At 37.9% G+C, this 13,149-nt stretch overlaps 2 protein-coding genes across 2 annotated transcripts; both read right to left on the bottom strand.

The window, feature by feature from the left end:
- Positions 1-463: 463 nt before the first annotated feature.
- On the bottom strand, positions 464-3,799 carry LOC107583885 (wee1-like protein kinase 1-B). The gene is made up of 9 exons (XM_016270238.1): positions 3,783-3,799; positions 3,523-3,589; positions 3,057-3,229; positions 2,680-2,948; positions 2,473-2,565; positions 2,285-2,370; positions 2,023-2,193; positions 1,753-1,898; positions 464-1,634 (listed from the first exon to the last, which is right to left on the bottom strand). Exons 1-9 carry the CDS (start codon positions 3,797-3,799, stop codon positions 1,478-1,480), a joined length of 1,179 nt encoding a protein of 392 aa, XP_016125724.1. The 3' UTR covers positions 464-1,477.
- Positions 3,800-4,438: 639 nt separating this feature from the next.
- LOC107583804 (zinc finger protein 143-like) lies at positions 4,439-12,562 on the bottom strand. Its single transcript, XM_016270136.1, has 16 exons — positions 12,472-12,562; positions 10,593-10,708; positions 10,412-10,501; positions 10,078-10,182; positions 9,857-9,937; positions 9,318-9,502; positions 8,985-9,050; positions 8,764-8,880; positions 8,561-8,636; positions 8,350-8,475; positions 8,035-8,214; positions 7,651-7,878; positions 7,440-7,573; positions 7,092-7,247; positions 6,513-6,656; positions 4,439-4,785 (listed from the first exon to the last, which is right to left on the bottom strand). The coding sequence occupies exons 2-16, from the start codon at positions 10,699-10,701 to the stop codon at positions 4,702-4,704; spliced, it is 1,881 nt and encodes a 626-aa protein (XP_016125622.1). The 5' UTR covers positions 10,702-10,708; positions 12,472-12,562; the 3' UTR covers positions 4,439-4,701.
- Between the last annotated feature and the right edge of the window lie 587 nt (positions 12,563-13,149).

Raw genomic sequence — 13,149 nt, 5'->3', positions numbered from 1 at the left:
TATGTAGAAGCAGGCCTGCGGAGGCGGTGCTTAGCCACACTATTAAGTCATAAAGTGGCACATTCCACAACCTGTCGTTTGAGCAGATTGGCTTCAATATAAGCTGTTTTTAGACTAACGAGAAAGTTGAGTTCTGAAACTTACAGGATGTTTTTATAGTACAATTATCTTTTTATGTCAAGGGAATTTTAATTTCTCAGTTCATTACCCTTTTATGTCAGAATGTGACTGTGCATCCACAAAGAGTAATGCATTTTTCACCTTACTGTAGATTTAAATCACAAATAGTTTTAATGCAAGTTAACCGAGTTTGAGGCGACGGGCTGTGCGAAACAAACATCAAACGACTCAAAAGAAGAAGAAGAAAAGTCCCCCTCAGCCCCTCCCCCCTCACTTAAAAGTAATTGCAAATTGGCATACTATTAAAGTTTATATAAATCAAACTAGGCATGTTTAGGTGAAAACAGTTTATTAAAATGAACGTATTTACAGACAAAATGAAGTTTTTTAGGATTAACAAGACCAAATAATCTAAACAGTACCCCATCAATGTAGTCGAAGTAACACAAAAGTCAGAATTATACATTATTAACTAAGGACATCAGATGAACTGGACAAAGATTGTTTTAATGCTACAAACAGGGTTGGAGATTTAGATGGCATGTGTACATTTAAATCATCATTTGCTTCCAGTTTTAAGCATGGTCTGTCACATGGTTAAATTCAAGATTTGACAAAGCAAAGCAAAAAAAAAAAAAGGGGAGAATTTTAAATCTGCAAAATAAAAAAAAGTTACTGGAGCAAACACTATTATGATGATGAGATTATGAAATATTGTTTGGATGGATAAAATGATTTAGAAGTAAAGGAAAAAAATCTTCCAACCCTAACTGGATACAGACGAACATGAATAGCAGCAGGTTTTCTGTGGCAAGCTCACCATTGCCTCCAAAGTGCTCATTTAAATGGCAATCTAACTCAAGCCCCAACTTCTGTGGCCCAACAGGCATTTTTCACAGGCAGTAAGGTGCACAAATCTTTGATCTGGTACATTCACATATCAGGGCTCAATAGGGGCACACATCTCCCATTTGGCAACACTGCACCTCTGAGAAAGCAAGTGCAGGGAGACCATTTTGATCCTTACCTACGGAACTTAAAGCAAAGATTAGGAAGACAGAACTATACTAAAAATGTGTCTATCTCCAGGCAATTCTGTCAAGAGATTTTGAGAAGGCAAACCTAAATGGTTATGCAGATCTGCATTATGTTATCAGAGTGCCAATACAATGCAGAAGGACCCAAGCTTCAGTAAAGACAATGGTACTTGTACCAAACAGTATAAGCACTATAAGTCACAAAACAGTCTGTGTCATCCTTCTGGCTACAGACAAAACTGTCTGTGTTCCCAAGTCTTTGATAAGCACCACTGTAGTTCCCACTTAGAACTGGTCATCTCCTTAATCTGGGGTTCAGTTCAGTAAATGGTGAGACTAACGGAACGGTTCATCTTTTTCCCAATGAGCCGAGAAGTTCTGGAGCTGGATTGGACTGTGGCACGTGTAAGAACACGGTCTGTGGACAGAACCCTCTCTTCTGCTGCAGCCTTTGCCATCTGAGCTTTCTTTAGCTCCCTGAGAAACGAAAACCAGAATTCTTATTTCAGTAAAAAAAACATTTTTTATAACAAGTAAATTACTTCTAAATTAAGCATGAAATCGGTCCATATAAATGGAAGAATATATGACTTACTTCTGCAGAAGTGCGTTCTTGAATCTCTCAGCGTTGAGCTCTACACGCAGCTGGTCAGCACTCATTCTGGAAGCAGTCAGAAGAACGGGATGTCTGATGAGGTCAGAGGTTGAGGGTCGCCGTGTCGGGTCAGGATGGATCATAAGCTGTCAGAGGAGGATATATGCACATTTTAATCAAACGTTCAAGACACCAATCAATGCAGTTGCACTAAGAGAGAAGTTTATATGATTAATTCGATTTAGGATTGATTTGTAGTAGAAACCCTACCTTTAATAAGCTTAAAAATTCCTGAGAAAGCACTTGTGGGATATGGGGCAGGATGCCCTGTCGGATTTTATGCCACTTTTCTCCATTGGTGGGAGGGGGCTCTGCTCCAGAGGCACTGACTACAGTCAGAGCCAGGGCAAATATGTCCGCCTTTTTCAGATTACTGTAGTCCTGTGGGCAAGAACAGCAAAATTAGTACATGACAAAAGACTGTGACCTGCCAAGAATTTCTTTAAGACCAAAAATGAATAAAGGTGTTTACCTCTTGAAGAACTTCATTTGCCAGGTATCTGCTGTCACCTTCTTCAACTTGTGGATTAGTAACCGTTGTAACATGACCTAGATCACCTGGTAGAGAAAATAGTCAAAATCTTGCCCAATTCATAAAGCCAAATCTCTATAAAACTTCATCAAACTCCATCATCTTGGGATGCAATTTTAGTATCTTACCTATTTTGTACACTACTCTTGTGATGGGACCATCTTCTTCGTCTTCAAATTCCTCTACAGTGGCAGCAGGTTTGCGTGAAATGAATATATTGCCTGAAAAATTTTTTTATATATATAAATTACGACATTATAATTCTAAAATACATAAAAAAGGTGTAAAAAAAAAAAAAAAAGATATTGATGAGGGTGTGATGAGCATATACATACTTGGCTTGATATCCATGTGAACAAGTGCTGTAGAGTGAATATACTTGAGTCCACGAGAGACTTGCAACAGCAGATCCTTCAGCTCCATCTCAGACAGGAAGTGTAAGAGTCTATTGTTCTCAGCAATAACATCAAACAGGGTTCCTCCATTGCAGTACTCGTTCTGGATCAGCATGTGGTCATCTTCTGCCCAAGCAGAATAATACCTCACGACGTGGGGGTGCTGTCCAAGAACTGCATGTGCATATACCTCACGAAGTGCATTTTGCCTATTGGGGTAGAATTCATAGGAATAAATAATGCAATAAGAATCTCCATTCAATAGCTGGTGTTACGGAGTATAAAACAGTATTCAAAAAGATGTTATGTTCACTTACTCATCCACAGAGCCTGCCAGGGGCTTTTTAGAACGCTTGATGGCATAGATACAGCCGTCCAACCGCTTGACACATTTGAAAACAGAACCAAACTCTCCAGAACCAATCTTCTCCAGCTCATGGAATTCAGATGCATATCTGGACATCATGTTATTCTCCATCATAGTGATCCTCTGTGGGGAAAATCAGTTTTTACTAAACATGAAAATAAAGCTGTACTGAACTAGAAAGTCAAGTAGGGATGCATCCAAATTCCTGCCACATTCCTTAAAATCCTGGCTATAAACTGACTTTAACATCCAAACAGAATCTTTGACATACAAAAAAATCAAAGACCAAAGTCTGATTTAAAAAGCAGTTCATTTGAGCTTCAGTCAAGAATTTATTTCACTGCTTCATTAGATAAAAACACACAAAACTAATCGTCAATAAAAACTATTCACAATTATAATTAATTAAATTTTACCTTTGAGGGAGGAATGAGCTCATCCTCGATCTCAGGATCACTTGCATCCATGTCCTCCCCACATGAGCTGCAAAATGAAAAGATATTATTAGAAAGGATGTCAATACAGACATCAAACACTAGGGGGCAGAGAGGCCTGACTAAGCACATGGCGCGGGGAGTAAGCGAACACAAGGGACTGGTTCCTCGCCAACTTTTTGTCTTGGAACAGAATTAGTAAAAACGGATTTAACGATCGGTCCTGCAAACCTGTGCCACACCTGTCCAAGATGGGCATAGTGTTTCATTCTATTAAAACTACTTCACGGCAGTGCGTAAACTAGAGATTAACTGGTCAAAAGGACAAGAAAACGCTAGAAAAGACATGACTCAATTTGGCGCGAATGCTTTTCTTTCATTTGTGTAACGGTCTCGTTTGATCTTGGAGTTGATCAGAGTGCTTTAGTGAAGATAGCCTTCATTATGACACATTGTGATCTGTTCTTGGTGACACAGGAACACGTTACATGAATTACATGGCATTTTATTTGATGAGATTAATAATTTTGTTAGTGTTTTCATGGTAGTGTAAATTAGCCACATGGATTTGTTTTGATAGCAGAGGTTCTACAGTAGAATTGACTGGCAATCCGTTAACAATAGCAATCACATAAGCAGCCTGTTAGTTTCACTATTGATTTTTTACATCAACATATTAACGGGACTTTCCAGTCTCTTAGTATATTGTACATAAAACCCACCATGTTTGGAAAGTACCCCGGATTTATATGGTTAATATAGAAATGAATGCTACCAGGTTGTTTTTTTTATTTTGTTTTTTTTAAGTTTATCGTTGTTGTGCTCCAAACTAAAATATCTGTGAACTGTACTCTGTATTGGGTGATGTTAAGTCAAAGAACACAATACAATGAAATTATTATTTTTTTTTATATCATAATTGTAGACCTTTTGTTAACAGCTTGCAAAAAATAGCATAATCAAATATATACAGAAAAAACTCTACTTTTAAAACAGTTATGTACATATCCACACAAAAATATCTTCTTGGTATATAGCGATCAGCATATGAAAAACTATGATGTTTGACAGATTTTCAATACCCAGACTTACATACATACACACTCACACACACCGACCCTTGAGACGTTTAGTTCACAGTGATCATTTTTACAACGTGAGTTAATCGTCCATGCCAAGGGTTTCTCCTTGCTGTATTCTTGATGCTATTCTGATGGCTTCTTCTAGAGAAGGCTGATCACTGAGCTAAGAGGGGAAAAAGTGAAAAATAAACAAATGTTTGCAGATGCAGTACAACAAACAATTTCAAAATTGTATTGGTCAATGGCACCAACCACAGGCTTCCCTTTTCTAGAGAATGACACACTTCCCCTTTGTTGGTAATGAGGGCTCATTAATCAGAAATGAATGGCACATCAGTGTAAAGATCAATACAAGGTTAATTGGACTAGACCAGTTTGCTCAATTAGTTCTCCATTAATCAAAAAAGACAAGTGATACAATTACTAATCATACTTAGCACATTTTCTGCTACTGATTCCAGCTATTATTACACTAAGAGCTGAAACCAATGCTTAATTAAAAGTGTTATTTAAAAGCCACAATTTTAGATATTAGAGCATAAACTGGTGATCGATTTTAGTTTACTGTCACACCCATTCTTTACTCATTTTCTGTTAACTCAATGATTCATAAAACTGTAAATCCCATTTATGCACATTCAAGTCATCATCAGAAGAAGAAAAATGTAGCTTTGGTGTAAAAAGTTTTTGTTTTTTAAAGGAATGCCTGCAATGCAGTGTATCAAATACATTTGATCTGGCCTAGTTTAATATAATTTATATCATGCTGAGATGCGGACTTGCGCATTTTATTTCAAAAGTTTCCAAACATTAGACCTACAGAACCACAATACCAATTCAGTTGAGACCTACATCATTAACACACACATCCTAAAAACACACACCTAATGGAAAGAAGTTGCAAGCCCCCAACAAACAGTCTTTTGAGAATAATTTCATATTCCCACCCTAAAAGGGGCTTAAAGTAGGGCTACACGATAAATCGCATGCTATATTTAATGCGCATCATGTGAAAGCATGCACGTGATGGAGATTTACCGCTGATTACAGAAATGGCTTTACTGACAAGATGCGCATTAAATATTGCATGCGATTTATCGTGCAGCCCTAGCTTAAAGGTTTACGGCATTAACTGCAGGTTTTATTATTTACTCTCAGGCAAAGTAAACACATCATTTAAGCTTTTGCAACCCCTCCTAACTTTGCATGTTAATGTGACTGTGAGAGGAAGAGTCCATAACGTGAGTGTATATATTCTATACCTGCACAGCTATGTGTGTGCCGTTAGAAGTAGCCAGCAGCGTGACTGGGTGTGGGCTTGTGGAAACCACATGCTGTTCCTGATCTTGTATGAGCTCCCCCTCTTCTGTCTGGTACGCAGACAGATCTGGCGTCACAATAGCCACCTAAAACGCAAATAAACCTTTTACACAATAAGCTCAACTTGTGTGCATTTAGTTAAGTAATGGAGCTCCTCGGTAGAACACAGGCTAGTAAAAGGGATAGGCCAATCAAAAAAACTAAATATTGTCATCTTTTACTCGTCCTCATGTCATTGCAGACATGTATGCATTTATTTCTTCTGTGGAACAAGAAAGATGATATTTTGAAGAATGTTAATATTTAATGCGCATCATGTGAAAGCATGCACGTGATGGAGATTTACCGCTGATTAAAGAAATGGCTTTACTGACAAGATGCGCATTAAATATTGCATGCGATTTATCGTGCAGCCCTAGCTTAAAGGTTTACGGCATTAACTGCAGGTTTTATTATTTACTCTCAGGCAAAGTAAACACATCATTTAAGCTTTTGCAACCCCTCCTAACTTTGCATGTTAATGTGACTGTGAGAGGAAGAGTCCATAACGTGAGTGTATATATTCTATACCTGCACAGCTATGTGTGTGCCGTTAGAAGTAGCCAGCAGCGTGACTGGGTGTGGGCTTGTGGAAACCACATGCTGTTCCTGATCTTGTATGAGCTCCCCCTCTTCTGTCTGGTACGCAGACAGATCTGGCGTCACAATAGCCACCTAAAACGCAAATAAACCTTTTACACAATAAGCTCAACTTGTGTGCATTTAGTTAAGTAATGGAGCTCCTCGGTAGAACACAGGCTAGTAAAAGGGATAGGCCAATCAAAAAAACTAAATATTGTCATCTTTTACTCGTCCTCATGTCATTGCAGACATGTATGCATTTATTTCTTCTGTGGAACAAGAAAGATGATATTTTGAAGAATGTTGGTAACCAAACAGTTTCGAGTCCCACTGTCTTCCATAATATGGACAAAAAAATGCAACAGAATTCTGAAATGGTAATTGATTACCAACATTCTACAAAATATCTTCTTTTGTGTTCCACAGACGGAAGAAATGCATACAGGTTTGGAACAACATGAGGGCTAGTAAATGATGACAACATTAAAATTTTTTGGTGGACTATCCCTATAAAGTAACAACACTTGCCTGTCCCTCTGTACCATCTGCAGACACCATAGTAACAGAATGTGCTCCCCCTGAGGAAAGCATCGCTTCATGTGCTGGGATGGTTATGGTGGTTCCTTCTTGTGTTACCATGGTAATCGTGCCTCCCATAGCCTGCATATCTGCTTGAGACAGAACCTGAGAGGGAAAAGACAAGTATTCACCTGAAAGATAACTGCATATCAACTACCTTCCCATAGCTTGTACTACAGTAGTATGAAGTAGGAGTATGAATTCTGAGTACAGTACTTAAATATGAAATAAAATAGGTCCTGATGATATTGTGTGTGATCAATAGAGTGGTCGACATTTATGGAAGTCATCACTGACCTGTTGTGTGCCATCCTGAGATATGAGAGCCACATGCTGATGTCCCATGACCTCTGATCCTGACACCTGCTCAGACCCAGAGTCATCTTCCACCACTGTTGGAGTATACATTAACCCAGGGTCATCAATGGCCTCTGAAAAAGTAAAATTTTTAGTTAATCAATATAAGATGGTCATCGTTTGTGGCCAGACAACCTCAAAGTAAACAGACCTGCTGGGGGCTCAAAATAAGCTTCTTGTTCCTCTTCTATGGGCTCGGTGTCATTGTGCGCTGTCCGTTTATGCATGGCTAAGGTTGAAATCTGCTTATACGTCTTCCCGCAGTGGTTACAGTTGTAGGGTTTGCAGGGTGTATGAACTACATGGTGCTTGTACAAGCTGGAGTATTCAGTGAAACGCTTGTCACAGCCAGGAACAGTGCAAACATAAGGCTTCTCACCTGAATAAGATAAGACAAACATACTTTTGAGCTTATGGTGTGAAATTATAACTTATTTTTGAGGGGGAAAAATGCTTGCAACTTGAAGCTTCTGATTTCTTTCAAATGTATGCTTTATTAGATTTTGGAAGCCGTTAGAGCAGATAGGACAGGTACCTGTGTGAATCCTCATGTGGTTTTTGTAATTGGTGGCACTTGCAAAGGCCCTTCCACAGTTGGGTTCAGAGCAGTAGTACGGCCTCTCGCCTGTGTGAGTACGGATGTGAACTTTACGAATGTTGGATGTGGTGAAAGATCTCCCACAGCCTTCAAATGGACATTTAAATGGTTTTTCGCCTACAAAATGAACAGTCATGCAACATAAATCACACATTTAAAAACAGAGCAAAATTGTACAAATAATTTTAAGACAACTTAATATTATAAACTAGATGAAACCATTATTACAGGCCAGTTAAATATGACAAACACCTGTATGTGTTCTTGTGTGTTTTTGTAAGTCTCCAGAGGTTTTGAAAGACTTGAGGCAGTTGAGCTCCTGACAGCGATACGGTTTCTCTCCAGTGTGTGTTCGGACATGACTCTTGAGACCATACCCTTGAAGACAGCAGGAATAAAAATAAAAATGCATGTGCAAAAAAGTTGGAAGAGAGAAAAAAATTATTTTTGGAAAAATCTTTACCTGTTGCAAACTTTTTGCCACAACCCATATGTTCACAAATGTATGGCTTATCCCCAGTATGCGATCTTTCATGTACCTAAAAATATTTAGAAAGCCACAAAGTCCAGAAGTGGATAAATTAATACAGAGACAAAGCACACATCCAAACACAAAGCCTTTGTGAAATATGTGTATTGTATCTCTTCTCTCTTGCATGATTTCACCTTCAGATGGTGAGCAGTAGTGTAGAGTTTGCCACATCCCTCATGTTCACATCTGAAGGCCTTTTCCCCAACATGCTGGACTCTAGGTGACCGGCTGTCTTGACCCTGCAATACAATCTGAGCACACAAAAGTGGGTCACTGCTTCATTAACATGCAAAGTATTAATATTATAAGTTCCGTATTTAATAAATGTAGAAAATAGTGTCGGTAGAGACGGTACCTGCATATGCACACCATCAGAGTCCCCTCGACCAAGTAACCCAGTACTACAATCTGTGGCCTCCATCTGCAAAACAAAAAACATGTTTTAAAATGGATTTGAGGGTAAATTTACATAAACTTAATGCTTTCTCTAAACTAACATGAACAGTAATATGATACAAATTAACAAAAGGAACTCCATATACAGTACACAAAGTATATATACACAAGTTTAAATTGGCTTAGCCTTCCATTACACATTAATTTATGAATTAACACAAAGAATAGGTGAAGTAAACCATATGAACACACAATAAATAATGTGAATAAGTGACAGGGTAATGATCTTAACCTTAGCAGAGTATTGCTCCAGCACACTGATGGTCTCAGCATCAATTGTGCCCTCTGTCTGTAAGTCTGCTACAGTACCATCTGCCTGAATGGCCAAGATAGTGTTAGATGGAGGCATATGTTGAATATATGCAGTGGTGCCATCCTCCAGCTGAACAGCCTGTAAACCGCCCTGATCATATGTTTCTAAAAAGATGAAATTCATGGAGATTTGCTCATTTGATAATGAATCCAACATTTAAAGGAATCGTTCACCCAAAAATTCACTGGAAAAAACAATATTATGGATAGAGGACACCGGAAGCAACGGTTTGAAGTTAAAAACATCTTAATGGATTTGTAAATTACAAACACATTAATTCTCCAAATCTGTTCAGATGAAGAAACTAATTCATCTACATCTTGAATGGCCTGAGGATGTGTAGATTTACAGCAAATTTTCATTTTTGGGTGAGCTATTCCTTTAAGCTGAAAATGATTTTTTTAAAAGAATATAGTCTCTGTATGACTACATTAATAGATTTTATTTAAGAGACAGACCTTTGGGTGCATGAATGTAAGCAGTTGTTCCATCCTCCAGTTGCACAGCTTGCCCATCTTCTAGTCTCAATCCTCCTCCACCTAAGAAATAAGTTTAAAAGCATAAAGGCAAACGTTATGTGGTCTTTATAACACAGAAGTTGTCTGTGTCTTATCTATTGTAGTTAGACAGTCACTGATCATAAAGCTGCATCTATCAGAAAGAAATCCACATGAAATACCTGTTTTAGACATTGGTAGGTGCTGGACATAAGCAGCAGATCCATCCTCCAGCTGAATCACTTGTCCTTCCATTATTTTATTTTCTGTGAGATTTCTGTTGTATGCTGTAAGATTTGAATAGTGACCAAGCAAGAAAATTTGTGCAGGTTTTGTAACTACACAATATTTTTTTGTATGATAAATGGAATGAAGGACATCCTCAAATGAGTCAATAAAATGTCTTAGTATTTTATTTCTTACATTTATTCTGCATAGAAATAGTCAGACAGAAGAACAACCTGATTATTAGCTAATGCATGACAAAAGGCCGTTCTAAATGTGTAGTTACAATACCTTTAGGGCTATGCTGGATGTATGCTGTCGAGCCATCCACCAGAGTCACAGCCTGCAAACTCACTGTGTCCATTCCCTCCATGTTGTCATCTGTGTAGTTACAGTTGGCCATTATGAGTCTACATTGCACTATGAACAAAATATAATACTGTTGCATAGATTTTATACACATCCATCTCACCTGCAACTGTTACTGCCTCTGTCAGGCAAAGGGTGACCTGCTGCGGGTCCCCATCCACACATTGAAACTCCATGCCCTGGGTGTCCCGATTCACCTGGGCTAAGAGCATGATCTGCCTGTACAAACCAACCAACAACCATTAAAGATTTACAGTTAAAACCCAGAGGCAATCAGAGCCCTTGATTTATTGGTGTATTTTTAGTACTCTTATTATTTTACAAAAGAGACCAACAGTCCATTAACTACTTGTATGTCCCTAAATGTATCTCACAATTACCTTAACAATATTCATTGTACATAGTGCAAACATAAACTGAAAAAATGGCAGGATATTATATTCTTATAGTCATTGATTATGATCATGGTTTTGTGCTTTAGTACTCCTCCTCTATGGCCCAATTTTGAAAGATTCCTACATATTTGAAAATGATCTAATATAGTCAATATTAGTATTATTACTAATACAGTATTGTTTAGAACTGTTCTTGTGTGACTTGCTCATGTTGTCCATGTCCTATAACAAGTCATTTTAATATGCATTTCTTAAAACTAACTAGTATCTGTTTTTGTCCTAGAACTTTCACAATTTAAAAATACTTTATTTATTCATTATGTAGATGTATTATAACTGTGTATCTGTGATTCAGATAGTAGCAGTCCAATATCAGTCCAGATATCAACTGACTAGTAGTCCAAATGTTACGGGTACCATTTCTACTTTAACTAATAACCTAAACAACTAGGAATTATTTCTTAGATACTGTTTAAATTCCAGTAGTTACTAGTATCTCTTTCAGCTTTATATGTAAGATTCCGCGTTGTTACTTTACATATACTTACGACTCGTGATGTTATGGTTCTCTAACGACTCTTCTAGTAATATTAATCATGTTACTTGTACCAATGGAATACATTCTAGTATCTATTCAATTAGTAGTGATAAAATTAAATGTATACCAGCAATAACTGCAATACCTACTAGTCAGAAGTTAATAGGAGAACCACAGATCCCCAAAGGATTCAATGGCAAAAATGTGTAATTTGTCACCAGTAACAATTGAATATTAATATTACTCACTATTAGAATATTACTTGTATACAAAAAAATTCTAATAAAAGTGCTAGTAACACAAAAATAGTTATTTTACGGAATAAAAATAAAAAAGGAAATGTTAAAACAACCTGCCATAGAATATACTGGATATCATTCTGCAAAAAGAGTTATGTTTCTCAAATGGTAAAATAAAAATGTTGAGATTCGGCACGAGTATGGAATACAAATACTGTTAACGCGGGCATTTCATCACTAATGTCCATTTTAGTCAAATAGCTACGAACCAACAACACTAGGGTTATATAAACATTTAGGCAGGAATGCAAAGGCAGCCCGGCAAAAGTTTATCGTAAATTATTCGTTTTATATGTTGACAGGACATCTGTCATGCTAACTCTTCCACACATGTTAGCAAATATGCTACAATAATGCTCGCGTTTTACTTCTGTCGTTTCCTAATGTTTACATACTAAAATCGCCGTTGTGATTCATATAACTATGCCATCCTCCAAACTAACGCAAAGCAATACTTGTCTGTCCCTTATAAAGTAGTTTAAACCTAAAGGAACGACCGTTAGCTCACACTGAATTCGTTGCCGCGGTAACTTCACAATCACAATCGGAACGTAACAATGTTGCAACCGACTACAACCCTGAGTCCAACTGCCTTTAATAAATAAAACACCGCTTCCGATGCATTTTCACTAGTTTATTTCATTCTGCATCCCACATAGACTTCCACCACAATTCCATCGCCGCACTCATCGGCAAAGTGGCGTCTGAGGAAATAAGGCACACTGGGTAAAAACACATTTATATACTAACCTCCGAAAATTTTCCAACAATCCCTTCGTTCGACCAACATGCACCAGGGCAGGAAACGCTGTGCAGAAAATACAACCCCAGAACCTGAATATCGGAAGAGTTCCTCAAACTGATCCTTGATACTCATATGTGATTGGCTGAAGAAGACTACTGCCGCGCTCCCATTGGCTGAACGCCCGTCAATGCGAATTTGTGCTGTCAGAAATTCACGTTCAGGGGCACCTTAGGGACGCCATTCGGGTCTGTTGGGTGTATTGTTCAAGCGTGAATAAGCAAATCTAGCACAGCAATGTCTGCCCGTGACAAATTCACTTGGCGGATAGATGCGGCGGATGTTGTGTGCATTTCTTCGAACGTCAAAACGTGACCAGTGGTTTTATTGTTTTTATAACAGCACATTTTTACAGTGTGTCACAGAAGGCTTGGTAGCCATTTTGAATTGCATTATGTCATGGCTGGAGTGAGGATGCATGGGCAATGCAGTGCAGTAGAAAGGCTTAGCCTTTACTGTTGGAATAGACTTCTATGCTCGTATGAAGGAGATTTTATACCAGAAGGATATCAATTCTTATACCATGCTTATTTTTTATGTCGTTTTAATGTGTGATGTTTATGCAAAAAATGTAAGCAATAAAAAAAAAATCACGAAAATGTAATGTGGAATATAAAAAATACAAT

This window comes from Sinocyclocheilus grahami, unplaced genomic scaffold (genome assembly GCF_001515645.1).
Source record: "Sinocyclocheilus grahami isolate Dianchi unplaced genomic scaffold, SAMN03320097.WGS_v1.1 scaffold55.1, whole genome shotgun sequence".
Taxonomy (NCBI): domain Eukaryota; kingdom Metazoa; phylum Chordata; class Actinopteri; order Cypriniformes; family Cyprinidae; genus Sinocyclocheilus; species Sinocyclocheilus grahami.
The sequence above is the reverse complement of the archived record's forward strand: the minus strand, read 5'-3'. Positions and strand labels throughout refer to the sequence as shown.

Excerpts from the sequence above, each read along its gene's own strand:
- LOC107583804 (XM_016270136.1), bottom strand. The coding sequence starts at position 10,701 with ATGCTCTTAGCCCAGGTGAATCGGGACACCCAGGGCATGGAGTTTCAA. Across the intron at positions 8,476-8,560 it reads TGGCAAAAAGTTTGCAACAG|GGTATGGTCTCAAGAGTCAT; the intron begins GTAAAGATTTTT and ends GCTGTCTTCAAG. Across the intron at positions 4,786-6,512 it reads GCACACACATAGCTGTGCAG|CTCAGTGATCAGCCTTCTCT; the intron begins GTATAGAATATA and ends TTCCCCTCTTAG.
- LOC107583885 (XM_016270238.1), bottom strand. Across the intron at positions 2,566-2,679 it reads TCACATGGATATCAAGCCAA|GCAATATATTCATTTCACGC; the intron begins GTATGTATATGC and ends AAAATTTTTCAG. Across the intron at positions 1,635-1,752 it reads AAGAACGCACTTCTGCAGAA|GGAGCTAAAGAAAGCTCAGA; the intron begins GTAAGTCATATA and ends TTCGTTTCTCAG.